This window comes from Periplaneta americana, chromosome 4, assembly GCF_040183065.1.
Source record: "Periplaneta americana isolate PAMFEO1 chromosome 4, P.americana_PAMFEO1_priV1, whole genome shotgun sequence".
In the NCBI taxonomy this organism is placed as follows: Eukaryota; Metazoa; Arthropoda; class Insecta; order Blattodea; family Blattidae; genus Periplaneta; species Periplaneta americana.
Genome location: NC_091120.1, coordinates 85,603,469 through 85,620,565, shown reverse-complemented (window position 1 = coordinate 85,620,565; position 17,097 = coordinate 85,603,469). Strand labels below are relative to the sequence as shown.

At 32.8% G+C, this 17,097-nt stretch overlaps 1 protein-coding gene across 1 annotated transcript in view; it reads right to left on the bottom strand.

Moving 5' to 3' along the window:
• Positions 1-17,097, bottom strand: part of LOC138698011 (coiled-coil domain-containing protein R3HCC1L) — a 97,948-nt gene that overhangs the window by 27,137 nt on the left and 53,714 nt on the right. Inside the window, exons 7-8 of the mRNA XM_069823688.1 lie at positions 15,977-16,213; positions 9,676-9,781 (exon numbers count right to left, since the gene is read on the bottom strand). Of these exons, the coding sequence (XP_069679789.1) occupies positions 9,717-9,781; positions 15,977-16,213 (302 nt within the window). The 3' untranslated portion in view covers positions 9,676-9,716. The remainder of the gene's footprint in view (positions 1-9,675; positions 9,782-15,976; positions 16,214-17,097) is intronic.

Genomic DNA, 17,097 nt, shown 5'->3' with positions numbered 1-17,097 from the left:
AATTTATACTGTGACAATAATGATTTAAAAACAACTGTCTTTAACGATATCACCTCTTGCAACAATTACATTTGTAACTCGTTTCATGATTTCAAATTTATTCATTTAAACATACGTAGCATAAACAGAAATTTCCTGGAATTATGTGTATTATTACAAAGCTTCACTCATGATTTTGACATTATCATTTTAACGGAAACTTGGTTATATCACGATTTTGGCTATGATATTAATGGATACAATAAATTGGTAAAAGTTAATAAATACAATAAATGCGATGGAATAGTAATATACTTTAAAAATAGCATTGATATTAGTGTAATAGAAGCTGAAATTGAGCACTGTAATTCATTTCATTTTAAGATTAAGATTGAAAAGAGTGAAATTTTTTCCACCGCCATTTATAGATCCCCTAAAAACAATAAAAATGATTTTATAGACAATTTAGAGCAGTATTTATCCAATTTAGAAGGTTGTCACAACCATATTATTGTTGGAGACATAAACATAGACATATTAGAAAATAGTATAGATTTAATTGGCAGTAAATACATGAATGTTTTCCATGAACATGGTTTTGTAAAATATTTAAATGCCATCACTAGGCCTTCAATAATTTCTGGCACGTGCATCGACCATATATTTCTAAAAACTCAAAATAATTGGAACTTCATACCTGGCGTTCTATCTAGTGCTATTACCGATCATTATATTGTTTTTAGTTTATTAAAAATGTCTAACAATGAATACAATTCCAGGCCGTCTGTTACTCTCTCATCACAAAATATGCAACAAATTAATTCGCGGGTGCTCGTGTAAAGGGGGTTAAGTTGACTTGGCTAAACTGGAATAAGTACAGATTTGAACTATCCACAATTACTTTTCTCTTGTGTTAAAAGGGTTAAGTCATTCTTCCATCTTTGATGCAGTTACAGTGCTCCATATTTTGTGACAAAGGGGTTTTGTTCAGTACCAAAGGAGAGAAGTTTACATACCTTGCAATTTGACTTAACCCCCTTTACACGAGCACCCGCGAATTATCCTGATTTGATTACAGATTTTCTAAAAGAAACCTGGGAATCGGTCTATAATTGTAATGATGCCAATGCCTGTTTTCAAATTTTCTACAATTTAATCATAAAATATATAGATAAAAACACTATTATAAACAGTAATCAGAAAATTTCTAATAAATTCAAGAAAATAAAACCCTGGATCATGGCCGGCATTATTAATTCTATTCATACAAGAGACAAACTTGCTTTAAAAGTTAAAAAGAATCCAAGTAACGTACAACTAAAAAATTACTACAGAGCATATAGAAATATGTTAACTTATCATTCGAAAAACGAAAATTAAATATTATGAATCCAAATTTGATAGATACAAAAATGAACCTAAAAAATTCTGGCAAGTTATAAATGAAGCTACAGATGTAAATGTACAAAATAAACAGCCAATCAAGGAGTTAAAAAACGATAAGGGTTAAATATTAAATTGCAGAAAAGAGATTGCAAACGAATTTAATAATTATTTTTCAGAGATAGGACACAAAGTTACTTCTAACATTAATACGTCAAATTTTAACTCTTCTCTACAAAATGAGACACAAGATGAACATTTAGCTTCCTCCATGTTTCTTTTCCCTGTAACTGAAGATGAAATTATTATTTTGGTTAAGAAATTAAAAAATAATGTTGCTTCTGGTATAGATGGAATTAAGAATAATACTTTCAAAATTATTATCAAATATATATCAAAACCCATGGTTCATATTTTTAACTTATGTTTTGTGCAAGGTATATTCCCAGATGTTTTGAAATGTGCCATAGTAATTCCAATATACAAATCTGGAGATAAAAATAATTTAAATAACTATAGACCTATATCTTTACTTCCAACATTTTCCAAATTGCTTGAAAAATGTTTAAAGAATAGATTAATAAATTATTTAGAAAAACATAAAATCCTCTCTAAAAATCAGTTTGGTTTCCGCAATAATATTTCTACTGATGATGCTCTTATTAATGTTACTGGAAAAATTATCAATGAACTAGATATCGGAAACAAATGTTTGGGTATTTTCTTGGATCTACGGAAAGCTTTTGACTCTATCAATCATAATTTACTTTTGGACAAACTACATACTATTGGAGTTAGAGGTATAGTTTTAAAATTATTCCAATCATATTTTAGTAACAGAAGGCAAATGACCAAAACTGAAGATCAATTTAGTGAAAACAAATATATTGATATAGGTGTACCGCAAGGAACAATTTTGGGACCTATTTTATTTCTAATATATGTTAATGATCTGCTAAATATAAATTTAGAAAAATTTAATGGATCTATATATTCATATGCGGATGATACAGTAGTTATTTTCAGTGGTTTTTCTTGGCAAGAACTATATAGAAATGCTAATATAGGTGCTAATATTGTTAAAAAATGGCTTAATTCCAACTTCCTTTCTTTAAATATATCTAAACTAACTTCAGTTCCTTTTTCGTTAACAGCTGCCAGTGTTCAAAATTTAAAATTTAGCGATGAATATAGATTAATAATACACAGTGAAAATTGTTTAGATCCCAAAAGTTGTAAATGTCCACCATTGAAAGAAGCCACGTATGTCAAATATCTGGGTATCATTATTGATCAGAATTTAAAATGGTCTCATCACATTACTTATCTTTGTAAGAAGCTTCATAAAACAATTTATAAATTCGTTAATCTTCGATGCTACTTACCCATTAGAGTTCTACGAAATGTTTATTTGGCCATTATTCAGTCTATCATTCAATATGGTATAATTGTTTGGGGTGGAAGTACAAAAATTAATCTTAGTCCATTAAATGTACTACAAAAAGGAATAATTAAAATTTGTTTGAAGAAACATTTCGATTATCCAACTAAATTAATTTATTCTGAATTTAATGTATTTAATATTGAACAAATTTATAAGAATACGCTGTTAAAATTTTATCATAAAAATCGTAATAAGTTTGTATTACAGACACATAATTATGACACAAGACGAAATATTAATTTAACATTAGTAGAACCTAAATGTCTCACATCTGCTGGTCTAAAGCATAGCATTAATTTTGGCCCTCGGTTGTACAATGCTTTAACTAAATTACACCCAGAACTTCTAACATGTAACCCACTAACATATAACAAGAAAATTAGAAACGTGTTAATATCTTCAATTTGATTAAATAAATTTATAGTCTATGTGTATGAATTAATCAACCTATATTATATTTGTATTCTATAATTTTGAAATATATATATATATTGTCCTACTTTTCACGTGCGATATTATTCTTCTCTAGTGTTAATATTATATTATATAGGCTAATGCCATTGCCACTGTAATTTAAATTTTAGTTCCTATTTTGTTTTACTTATTTATTTTTATTATTATTATTTTTTTATTTTCTATATTTCTCTTATATTAATATTGTATTATATAATTTCTGTAACTGTAATTTGAATTCTATTTCCTATTTTATTTTATTTTATATTCTCTTATAGGCCTATTAATATTATATCTGAACTGCGACCGAACACGAGCGCTACTCATTCGGTCTCAAATTTTGTTAATACTACTGTATCTCCTGTTTTATATTGTTTGTATTATTTTATTTCTATTTCTCTTGTTTGTTTGTAATTATATTTTTTATTCTGTATATTTAAATTTAAATAAATAAATAGATAAATTCCTTTCTGAAATTTAAAAAAAAACTGATTAACTGTTTAACTGATGAAGTTTGAGTTGTTCTATACTATTGGCAACAGCTTTCATTGATGTACACTTGTGGGTGGTTTCAGTAGATGATGCTTGTTTTTCAAATGCAAGTTCAAATGGACAGCCTCAATCATTATTTACAAATAACAAGCATGCCACTAGATTCACTCTCCATGGACTCACAATGGTTCTAACCGACACCATATCCACTCAAGTATACTCAATGTAATTTTTAACTTTCAGGACCTAAAAATCCGTTCCCACTTATTACATATCTCATTACTCTTCCCTGTTTAATGCAACTGTCTTTCCAATGTCTATTTTCAATTACATAATGGATTATGCCTTGCTCTAACTCAAAATGTATTTCATATACAGGTATTGTTATTTTAAAAACCATTATATCAGTGGATTAAACAAATTTAAAGGTTACATTCTGGGTTGTTACAATCTCAATTCTACACAAGCTTAATCCTCGTTCAATATGGCTGCAATATCCTTAACGCAGAAAAGCAGTTGAAATTGCTGACATGGAACACGTCAAAACCCAATTTCCATATATGTTGTATGTCTGTATGATAAAGATTACACATCAACATTAAATTTGAAGATAAATATGGCAACAACATAAACAGTTTCTCCTATACATGTGTATGTGTGTGTCTACATAGACATACTAATGCTGTTCTTCCGGACATAATATACAGAGTAAACTATCGATCTGCAATTTATTTCTGTCACACATAAAGACTAAAGACCAATAAATCGAAATGTAGAAAAGAAGTATGTTTTGCATACAAGATGTTCCATCACAAAACCGACAGCTTTGTGTATTAAGATAGTCATTCTAAGCAAGAGTTCATAATGTACACCATGAGTCAATTTGGCTTCATTCCAAAGGAATGAGCACTGTGTTGTACAAGGCCCCATGAAAGCTGATTTCCATGCAATAATCATTTGATTTATTGATATAAAATCATATTACAATTACAATCACTACATTGGAACTCAGTAAAACATCCTCCCGTGCACAGATATTGTTCACATTGCTGACCACAGTGCTGTAAACATGGCGTGTTGTGTTCCTCCAATAATTGCATCCAGAACAATATCAGCAATGTCATGATAGGTGCAGCTTCTGTTTTCACATGTACAAACAGTTCTCGTATTTCTGACTTTCCATGCAAGTACACTCTGAATTTCATTCACTCCCACAGGAAGAAATCCATTGGCATATTGAGGAGGCCATGGTACTGGTCCCCCTCATTGAATCCACTGACTGGGAAACATCTCAATTATCTGTCTAGTCACGTATGTATGTGACGAGACGCTGGCATGTTGCTAGTGTCACATCATCTAAATAAAGGGTTAGATGATTTTATATAAAATCAGCATATGCTGCTTCTGTTAAACATTCTTAAAGGAAATTCAGTCCAATCATATAACTGCCTACTAATCCACACCACACTGACAGAGAACCTATGTTGGAAACTACGAAATGTTACAGCATGTGAATTCTTATGAGCAAACATGTGGGAATTTTAGATGTTATTAATATCATTATGGGTGAATGTAACTTCATCATTGAATAGGATGTACCAAGTAACATTCACACTGGTTTTAACCCACTCACAAAATGCCACTCGAAGCGAATATCACCAGACAGTAAGTGCTGAATTATCTGCAGATGATATGGATAAAGACAATCAGAATGTAGAATTCACCACACTTGCGTGGTTGCAACACCTGTTGTTCGTGACAGTCTTCACACACTTGAGGTCAGGTTTCATTTTACAGCACTTAGAAAAACTCCATCATGCCTCTGTACCAGATGTTCAGTATTCGTGGACAGGAATGATGAGGGACCCTATGTTGTGGATGTCACACTCGGTATTCCTTAACAACAGCACGTCCATTCCCATTGCAAAAGCCTTACACAAACAGCAAGTCAGCATATTTCTTATTTCAATATATCCCAGCCATTTTACCATACAATCTTTTCACTCAAGGCGCACAGACATAAAAACTTATGTTATTTACATCCACCAAGTATAGCAGCCTATGACAATGACATTATCAGTGACAATGATAATGTACCCTCTCAGTACAATGGGAGGTAAAGCACTGGAATTGCAGTCGGAACTGGAAAAGGAATGAGGGACATGCATACTTTTTTTTTATTTACATCTCCACGTAGTTCGTTAGTTCCCTTTCCGCAACTTTTGCTAATGTAAGTGAGTAACAAACAACTGAGAAACCTCACAGGTGTCAAACCAGGCATTTCACGTATTAGTATGATAACTCCAATGCATTGACGTTTCAGTCTATTATCTTGTGAACGAAGCCCAATTGATCCATGGTGTATATAAACTCTCTTGCCTGGAATGACCATCCACACATGCTGGCAAAGCATGTTGGTTTCATGGCAGAACAACCTGTATATTAGCATCAAACATAATACTGGTACCATAGCACCAGATTTATATCAGAGTTTTGCAAAACCAATACCAAATAATAATAACAGAAATGATTAGGACGAAATTCAAACACAAACTGCTGAGCCATTTATACCCGAACCCACACTTTCTGAAGTCGAAATTGCGATAGAAAAGCTGAAAAATTACAAGTCTCCAGGGAATCGATCAAATTCCAGCAGAATTAATACAAGAGGGTGGAAGCATATTATCTAGCGAAATTTATAAGCTTGTACTTACTATTTGGGAAAAGGAAATTGTACCAGAACAATGGAAGGAGTCCATAATTGTACCTATCTTTAAAAAGGAGGACAAGACAGTAGTAACTTTCGAGGAATATTACTTTTGTTGTCATCGTGCAAAATGTTGTCCAGTATTCTTTTGAGAAGACTAACTCCATATGTAGATGAAATTACTGGGGATCATCAGTGTGGATTTAGGCATAATAGATCGACTACTGATCAGATTTTTTGTATTCGACAGATATTGGAGAAAAAATGGGAGTATAAGGGTACAGTACAACAGTTATTCATAGATTTCATAAAGGCATATGACTCGGTTAAGAGAGAAGTTTTATATAATATTCTTATTGAATTTGGTATTCTCAAGAAACTAGTTTGATTAATTAAAATGTATCTCAATGAAATGTACAGCAGAGTCTGTATAGGCCAGTTTCTGTCAGATGCTTTTCCAATTCATTGCGGGTTAAAGCAAGGGATACACTATCACCTTTACTTTTTAACTTAGCTCTAGGATATGCCATTAGGAAAGTCCAGGATAACACATAAGGTTTGGAATTGAACAGGTTACGTCAGCTCCTTGTTTATGCGGATGACGTGAATATGTTAGGAGAAAATCCACAAACTATTAGGGAAACGTGGAAATTTTACTTGAAGCAAGTAAAGAGATAGGTTTGGAAGTAAATCCCGAAAAGACAAAGTATATGATTATGTCTCGTGACGAGAATATTGTACGAAATGGAAATATAAAATTTGGAAATTTATCTTTTGAAGAGGTGGAGAAGTTCAAATATCTTGGAGCAACAGTAACAAATATAAATGATACTCGGGAGGAAATTAAACACGGAATAAATATGGGAAATGCCTGTTATTATTCGGTTGAGAAGCTTTTATCATCCAGTCTGCTGTCAAAAAATGTGAAAGTTAGAATTTATAAAACAGTTATATTACTAGTTGTTCTTTATGATTGTGCAACTTGGACTCCCACTTTGAGAGAGGAACAGAGGTTAAGGGGGTTTGAGAATAAGGTGCTTAGGAAAATATTTGGGGCTAAGAGCAATGAAGTTACAGGAGAATGGAGAAAGTTACATAATGGAGAACTGCATGTACTCGTATTTCATTCTTCATGTAACATAATTTGGAACATTAAATCCAGATGTTTGAGATGGGCAAGCCATGTAGCATGTATGGGCGAATCCAGTATTAGTTGGAGACTGGAGGGAATAAGACCTTTGAGGAGGTCGAGACGTAGATGGGAGGAATTTATTAAAATGGATTTGAGGGAGATGGGATATGATGGTAGAGACTGGATTAATCTTGCTCAGGATAGGGACCGATGGCGGACTTATGTGAGGACGGCAATGAACCTTGGGTTCCTTAAAAGCCATAAGTAAATAATACCAAATAATTCTTTAAATCAATACCTATTGTGACAAGAGGTGATTGCTTTCACTCTGGACGTTTACTTAAAGAAATTCAGATGGTTCCATGACTGAACAGCAACAACATGTTTGTGAATACAATAGTTGTAAGTGATGTGCTGCATTTACAGTCAAATTGTATTTATACATACAAATACGTACTAATGTAAACGAGCAAATGGAGAACTTCATGTTGAGGAAACTACCATTTGGAAAAACTTAATTCTTTCTGACGAATATTGTCTTAAATTCTGTCCATGACTATTTGAGGCAGGTAACTGCATTTATGACAGCCATTTGTATAAATTTCATTATACCAATAAATGGTAAAATTATTACATCATGATAAAAAACAAGTTACATCACAAACTGTTACTAATTGAGAAGCATTTTTTCAAAAGTCGTTAAACGCCAAAATTTTCAAAATTGAGTTTTTGTGGTTACATGTAAACATTTGAGTTACATATTCCTATGAAATCAGTTTCAGCAAAAGTTAATTATTGCTGCAGTTATAAGGCAATGAAAACTGTGATCTTTTGCAAAACTCAATATTCGCTCTCAATCATTTAAAGCAAAAGTCGATAAATGTCAACTACATTATAAGCATAACAGAATACGCAACATACAATGACTGCAGCATTTTATATTTAGATGAACAGTGTAAAATGTACAGTATATTAGAAGAAGAGTAAGTTATTAGTTATTTAAAGCGCGAAAAGTTAATAAAGATCCCTGTGGGCAGAGATTACAATGAAACGTAAGTGGTGTGAATTATACTACCAGAATGAAACCGAGTTTTAAATTTTAATAATAAAAACGAATTCTAATAAGAGGAAATTAAAATGTTGTTTTCTAATGCCAGGCGTTTGACAATAAAGTCATTTGACCTCCTGCACTCCAATATTTTTCAAAGATATTATGGCCAGCCACTGAAGCACAGATTTGGAAATTAAAATGTTGAAAGAAATATTAGTAATGAAAATAGTACTAATATTTTAAGGCTATTATAGAATTTGAGAAAAGATTAACAGTAGGCATATTACTGCATTCTGACATGGATTCCTTTGATATTTCATCGAGAATTAGTTGAATACTTAGTCAATGCAATATCTTATCTTCCTGGTCCAAAACATCCTGCCATCCGATATTATAATGCTAGGAAAAAGACGCAATATGATAGTAAAATAAAATACTTGGGGTTAATACTTTCTGATCTTATAAAAAAAAAAACACACATTTTCTCACAAATTTAGTTTGGGGTGATTAGTGACTTTTGAAAAAATGTTCTTCAATTATTGTGTTTGTCAAAATTCATAAGTACTAAAACAAATATATTAAAAAGCTTTTAAATCCCGAAATTATAGTTGAATGCAAAGATAACACTAAAAGTTAAATATCAGTCTATGAGTTACAAATGATTTTATTCAAGTCCTATCTTCCAACAAATATTCATCAGCAGAATTTACGCTCTGTAGTGATTCCTCTATCATAATATGTTCATTTAAATCCATTTATTATGTTTCGGTGCTCTGTAGCAAAATCGTGATAAGATAAAATAATTTCATCAAGTCAAAATACAAGAAATTCTGTCTCAAAAAACATCTATATTATATAGATCTCAAAAAAAGGAAATCGATAGTTTGTCATAGACGAAATAATGCAAAAATGTCTAAAATATGTCATGTTGAATTGATTTACATTAGTGAATTCTTACTAAAAAAGTATGTAAAATCATAAAATTTATCAGTCTCGAAGAATTTAAAATCACCATATTTTAATTCATTACCTACCATTATCTCTGCAGTTCATTTCATCTGAAGAATCCAAACACTCACTTCTCACCTATTGTACCTTCCCAGGCTTTATCTCTTTGTTGTGCTGCTAATCTTTTTTGTTCTGCAAAACAAAACATTACACAAGAACTTCTACTTAATTTTGCCAAAACATCAGAAGTATTACACAATGTGCCCTAACATGAAGTAATTTTCTATGAAAGAAATTAGCATTAGAAAATAAGCTAATTTCGACCTATCATTAATATGTTTTGTTTCCCCATATTTATACAGTACAATCCCTCTTAACTGGTACCAAAGGGACCAGGCTAGTTCCGGATACGAGATTTTGCCGGATAATTGAATAAATACTGGTGTATACAAAAAAAAAGCTCGTGTTTCATGGGGCCAAATATTGAAACTGCAGCCATATGAAACTTATTTCTCTATCACTTGCTCATAACTGAATAAACATAAAAACTGTGGGGATTTTCCTTAATAAAACACATCACACAACACAAATAATACACTAATTCTAGGTTCGAATATTCACTGAAAATTAAAGTTCATTCGAACTTCCTAATGTGGCAACACTGACGATCCAAACAGCGACAAAATAAACATGAAAACTGTGTGGATTTTCTTTATTAAAACACACCACACAACACAAATAATACGTACATTAATTTTAGGTTCGAATATTCATTCAAAATGAAAGTTCATGTGAACTTCGTAATGTGGCAACATTGATGGACCAAACATAATTAAATAAACATAACTGTGTGGAGTTTCTTTATTAAAACACATCACACAACACAAATAATACACTAATTTTAGGTTCAAATATTCACTGAAAATGAAAGTTCGTGTGAACTTCGTAATGTGGCAAAATTGACGGCCCAGGCTGTGGCAATGTGGCAGATTTAATTTTCTTTTTGGCCCAGTCAAAAGTCTCGTTGTTTTGGTATTGCTGGTTATTTGGGTGCCAGTTATGAGGGATTTTACTGTATTATTTATTAAAACTTCCTATAATTTGTAGGTTGCGTAATATGACAAAGTGTACCATACATAATTTGATTTAATAAAAATAAAAGGAAGGACGGTCAAACAGCATGGTTGTATGAGGGGATATATAATATTTTGTATTATTTTATCAAATATTACTCTGATTTTTTTGTAAAAAAAAATGCCAATATTTAATTTACAGAATTATTCGACAAATCAATGAAGAAGAAGAGATATGAATATGTTGTGGCAGGTCGTGGGTTATTGTGGTGGTGGTGGTGGTGGTGACTATGATGATGATGATGATGATGATGATGATGATGATGAGGATGATGATGATGATGATGCCAATAACGCTATACAAATATATACTTCTTAAGACAAACAGTTATAGTTTCACATATTAGAGATGATGATGATGTAATTTACAGAGCATAAATTCAGTATAACTTTGACATTAAATATAATGAATTGGAGCAGCAAATTTATCATTAACATCTTAAATTATGCACTATATGCTTAAAATGCTGTAATGGCCATTATCAGGGCTGGGTATTTATGGAGACCGCGAAAATCACGACATAATAGATATACAATAGATTTTTTACAAACTTCACGAATTAAGATTTTCAGATTAATAATATGTGGATAAAACAATAGCGATAAATCGTGAAATGAAGTTGTAATAGCGAAATATGAACACATTCGCGAATTATTACTATTGCATCGTTTTATAGCAAATTTCATATTCTGAGCTTTTTCCAGATTTTTTTTTACTTGAATTTGTTATATCTCCAAGTAGGCTATATTACATGGTATTCCAGATGTTCTGGTTACATTAGTGAACTCAAAAGAGGAGAATTCAACATTTCACTAATACGTTTTCGAAGGATATCAGCCGAGTTAAGATTTTGGAATGCTCCAAGCTTTCGACTGCTATCTCTGCAGCCATCTTCAGGGAAGTGATGTCCGAACAGAAAGTCGAAAGGTTATATAGATGTTAGGCTGTCTCAGGTGAAACGAGATTGGTTGGCGGATCGGCCAATCCGGGGCCGGGAATTGTCATCGCTCGTAAGCTCCGCCCCTCCCGGGATTACTGCGTGAAGTTTGGCGGGCGGCGAGCCCTGTTCCGCCGGTTGGAATCGGTTGCCGTCCTCGGTCCGTGATCTTCATGACCTTGATTGTAAGAGGGCCTGAGTTGGTCTAAGGCCGGTGCCCATGCCTGACTGAGCTGGAGTCCACTGTCTCTGTTAAAGTTGTTTTTCTCCAGCTTGATCTCTATGGCCTCCTTGATTGTACGATCCCAGTAGTGGCTTGATTTGTTAATGACCTTGGTGTGGTCAAACAGTATTTTATGCTCCTTTTCTATGCTGTGTTGCGCCACTGCAGATTTTTCCGGGTAATACAGCCTCAGGTTCCTCTTATGTTCTTTGATTCTGCAGTGGCGCAACACAGCATAGAAAAGGAGCATAAAATACTGTTTGACCACACCAAGGTCATTAACAAATCAAGCCACTACTGGGATCGTACAATCAAGGAGGCCATAGAGATCAAGCTGGAGAAAAACAACTTTAACAGAGACAGTGGACTCCAGCTCAGTCAGGCATGGACACCGGCCTTAGACCAACTCAGGCCCTCTTACAATCAAGGTCATGAAGATCACGGACCGAGGACGGCAACCGATTCCAACCGGCGGAACAGGGCTCGCCGCCCGCCAAACTTCACGCAGTAATCCCGGGAGGGGCGGAGCTTACGAGCGATGACAATTCCCGGCCCCGGATTGGCCGATCCGCCAACCAATCTCGTTTCACCTGAGACAGCCTAACATCTATATAACCTTTCGACTTTCTGTTCGGACATCACTTCCCTGAAGATGGCTGCAGAGATAGCAGTCGAAAGCTTGGAGCATTCCAAAATCTTAACTCGGCTGATATCCCGCGAAAACATATTAGCAAACCAACGCCGAGAAAGCCTCAAATCATACATTTCACTAATAGTTTGAAAGTGTTAATTTGAGAGCTGCAAGTTTTTTTAGTTTTTAATGAATGTGTTAAATACAGTCTCAATCCAACAGATACTGTCATATTGGCCATACCGCACCTTTACCAGAATCCAACGAACCTTGAATGTTAATAATTTGGAAAGTATTATTCATATTGAGTTAATACTCGAATTCCAAAATAATTGAATTTTCCAAAATTTCCATTAATCCCTGCCAAGAGTGCAAATTAATCTCCAACAATCTCTGCCAACACCAATATTAAAAAACACAAATGAAATTAATCTCCATAAATACCTGCCCCTGGCAATCATAAACTACCGACTATAATGGAGAAGAAACGATTTTCAGTAATAGCTCATTTATCAAACAATACATCAATGACAAAGAAAATACCCTTACAAGTGTAAAAACAACAAGAAAAAAGCAATACTACTTTTCAGTGCATTTTATTACGCAGTTTTTTCTCTGTAAGTTCGTGAAATAAAAATTAATATCAGTATAAGTTACACTGAAAGGAAATGTGATGATATTAATGTAGTATGGAAAAACAAAGGGCTAAGTGTGAGGTTTTACATAGACAAGCCAGAGGCATGGTATATAAAGTGCATAGTACTTCTTAAAGAAGCAAGTAAGTCACAGTGTCCCACATGATGTACATCTGATAGTATTGCAAGAACCCAAGCTCATACAACTGCTGTGTGTGTTGTCAGATTCTGCACCATCCAAAAATAATAAGTGGAGCTACAACGTCATTAAAAGTAGTGATAGTGTGGTCCTTAAGTCTTATGACAAACATCACAATTGTTGAAAAGAAGTCACAGAACTAGATAGTTTTAATAAGAACATTCTGTGTAGTATAATTTTCGACATGTACTCAAAAACTGAATTCCCGACAGCCAATAAACTCGTCAATAAAATGAAAAGTAAAGTAGACTTCAATGGGGACGTGTGGTCAATGTGAGGCTAATGGTGGTATGAAATTTCTTTTAGAACAAAATTGATTCTGAAGGAATTGGCTCAAGTGAAGAGAATATGGAGACAGACGATAAATGAATATCTTGTAAGTACATTATTTCTAAAAAGTCTATTTTCACTATTCTAGGGCAGTGTTTCTCAAACTTTTTGAAGAAGAGGGCTCTTCTTTCCTCACATTACTTTGTGGACAGGAGAAACTTCAAAGATATTTTCATTTATTAAATCTGGCCCAAATCACGCTTGCTATATAACGCAGAATAAAACTCACAATTTTTTAATTAATATAAAAATATGGGACATAGAATAATTCACAAAGTTTGATTTGTATAAGTACAAATTATGATATACATAATTTCTTCTCTCAAGTTTTGGCTAAGAATCTCGAATGCCACATACCTATAAATGGTTTCTTAATATAGCAACTGAGTACTTTATAATACATGCTACAATGTTGTTCTGTAAACACTTTTCTAATTTATAATACATGCTACAATGTTGTTCTGTAAACACTTTTCTAATTTATAATACATGCTACAATGTTGTTCTGTAAACACTTTTCTAATTTATAAGTTCTTCTCCATTCAACAAAATACAATGTTGTTCTGTAAACACTTTTCTAATTTATAAGTTTCCCTTCATTCAACAAAAAATTTTGGAATGGTTCCACATGAACCAAAAGAATCCAGACACTTTGGTAAATTTAAGAAGAAAATAATTTGACTGTTTTCATTTCACGCAAAATAGTCAGACGTTGAACTTTTCATAGAACATTATTATTATTATTATTATTATTATTATTATTATTATTATTATTATTATTAACAATAATAATAATAATAATAATAATAATAATAATAATAATAATAATAATAATAGTTATTGCTGTTGTTAGTATTATTATTATTATTGTTATTATTATTATTATTATTATTATTATTATTATTATTATTATTATTATTATTATTAATCTAATGCTCCAGACTATTGGAACTCAGCCATCAGTCTTCTAGCCTCCCAATATATTTGTCCATTTGTCCTGTTCCAAAATTTGTGAAGTGCAGTACATTTCCTAAGATGGTCACAGTTCATGATGGCATTTCTTCTGCACAGCAAACAGTTCGGTGAATCCAGAATATTGAAGCGATGGAGGTATTCTGCCAAGCAGTCATGTCCCATAGTTAGACGGAATGCTGCTTCACTTCAGAAAGTTTCCGGAATGATGTCCCCCCCCCCCCAAATCTTCCCTTGGCTGATTTCTTTCAGTTTGTCTAATTTTTCCTTTCTAGAATTGGAAATGATTATTGATTTTGCTGAAAAAAAAAAAAAAAGATAGCGTTGTTTCCTGTGGAGGGTCAACTATTTTCGTGCCTTTTTTCGCCAGAAGATCAGCCGTCCCATTTCCTTTGATACCAACATGAGAAGGAATTCACTGAAGTGTGATTTCTTTGCCTGCTTCTTGTAATCTCTTGACCAACGTTTTGATTTCCGAAACTTTGAATGTCAGTATATATTTTGGACTTGATATGGCTTGGATAGCAGGGGTGGAGTCACAAAATATAGCCATTTTGTGGAATGAATTTAATGCAACATAAAGTTGGGACATGGCAATGCATATTGCTTCTAGTTCTCCATCAACATTAGTTTTTAATCTTCCTGCAGAAGTGTAGAAATTTAAGAGTGTGCTGCAAACTCCAGCACCTATAAAACGTCCTTCTTCCATCAGTGGACCATTGGTGTAGATATGTATTCATCCTCAGGATACATTGCATTTATTGTTTCCAATCCCAGACATTTCAAAACTTCTGTATTAGTCTCTTCTTTTTTAACTTTCTCCAGTGAGTCTAATTTATGCTCTACAAAAATAATACAGGTGAACCCTGGATCTAACCCCACCGGACTACTTCCTGTGGGGTTACCTAAAGGAGAAAATGTAAAAATGTACACCACAAAATGGAATACAATTGATGAACTCAAAGAAAACATCCTAAGGGAGATAGAGGCCATTCCAACCAACTTGCTGCACTACACTATGGAGAGTATGACAAAGAGAGCCCAAGAATGTTCTTTTAAAAGTAGTGCCCATCTAATGGATGTGATATTCAAATAATGAACATAATGCTAAACTCCTATATTTTTGTTATATGTTACACATAGTGTTTAATAAATGGGTTTCTTAAAAGCCTAGAAATATGCATTTGAAATTAGTCCCCTCAATATACTGTAATGATAATATATTATTATTATTATTATTATTATTATTATTATTATTATTATAATGAAAACAAAATAAATATATAGAAACATTCTTACTTCCGTACTTAATAATTTTCACATTACCTCTTGCTTCCCTGAGAAGCTTCTGTTCTGCCTCACGTTCTTGACGTGCTGTGGTGAGTTTCACACCAAGAGCACCAGTGACCAGTCGGCGTGCAAGAGCAGCACATGTTACAGGTCGGGGACGATATGGCTGAAGAAACTCTGCTGATCGACGTGCTTTCAGTCGAGAATCATGTGTGGCTTGATTCAATGGCCTTGTTTTAACAAAAGGATGAGTTTCTGCAAGAACTTCAGCAGCTGCAAATAAAAATACATGAATTCAATTTTAAATGAGAAGAAGAAGAAAACTGTAATTTAATAAAAATTGCTAATCACATTTACTACATAGGATTAAAAACATATAAGGCTGCCCTCAATTCAATGTCACACATTGTATTTGTATTTGTTTATTCAATTTATTTAAAAGTGGTCTGTATAGAATTAAATGTGTTGATCAATGAATAATTATTAAAAAAAACATATTGTTTAGTTCTCAATCTCATTGAGTTATTACACCTGTGATTATTTCTATATTCAGGTACAATAGAATAAACGTTCTTAAAATGCCTTACCTCTTTCTGTAAACTATACATAACTTTATAAAAAAATTAAAAAGTGCTGTCTGTGTGACTGGAATGTGAAATACTGTTAACTGGAAAAAGTTATTGTATTGTATTGCATTTATTAACATTTCACGATATTCATATATTGCTTCACAGCTAGAATATGGAAAAAGTCAAACTAAAAAAAAAATCTTAATAGTACTATAAAGTCTTAATTTATAGTCACAGTGTAGTTGAAATATATACAGAAGAGGTTTACAATATAGTCTCTAGTACAACACAAAGTTTGAGTATCATTTTCATGAAGCGATGTTGAATGTCATGAATTCACATACAGAATAGAAGATGTGAGAAATTAGGTACTTCTTTAATTTGGCCCTAAATAATCTTACGTTTTGAGTTTCATTTTTTACATCCATAGGAAGGCTATTAAAAATTTTTACTGCCATATAACGTACTCCTTTTTGATAGCACGATAAACTTGCTGATGGAATATGAAAGTATTTTTTTTTACGCATATTTATGCTATGAACTGTTGAATTAGTTACACAGTTTTCACGATTATATACCAGGAATCAA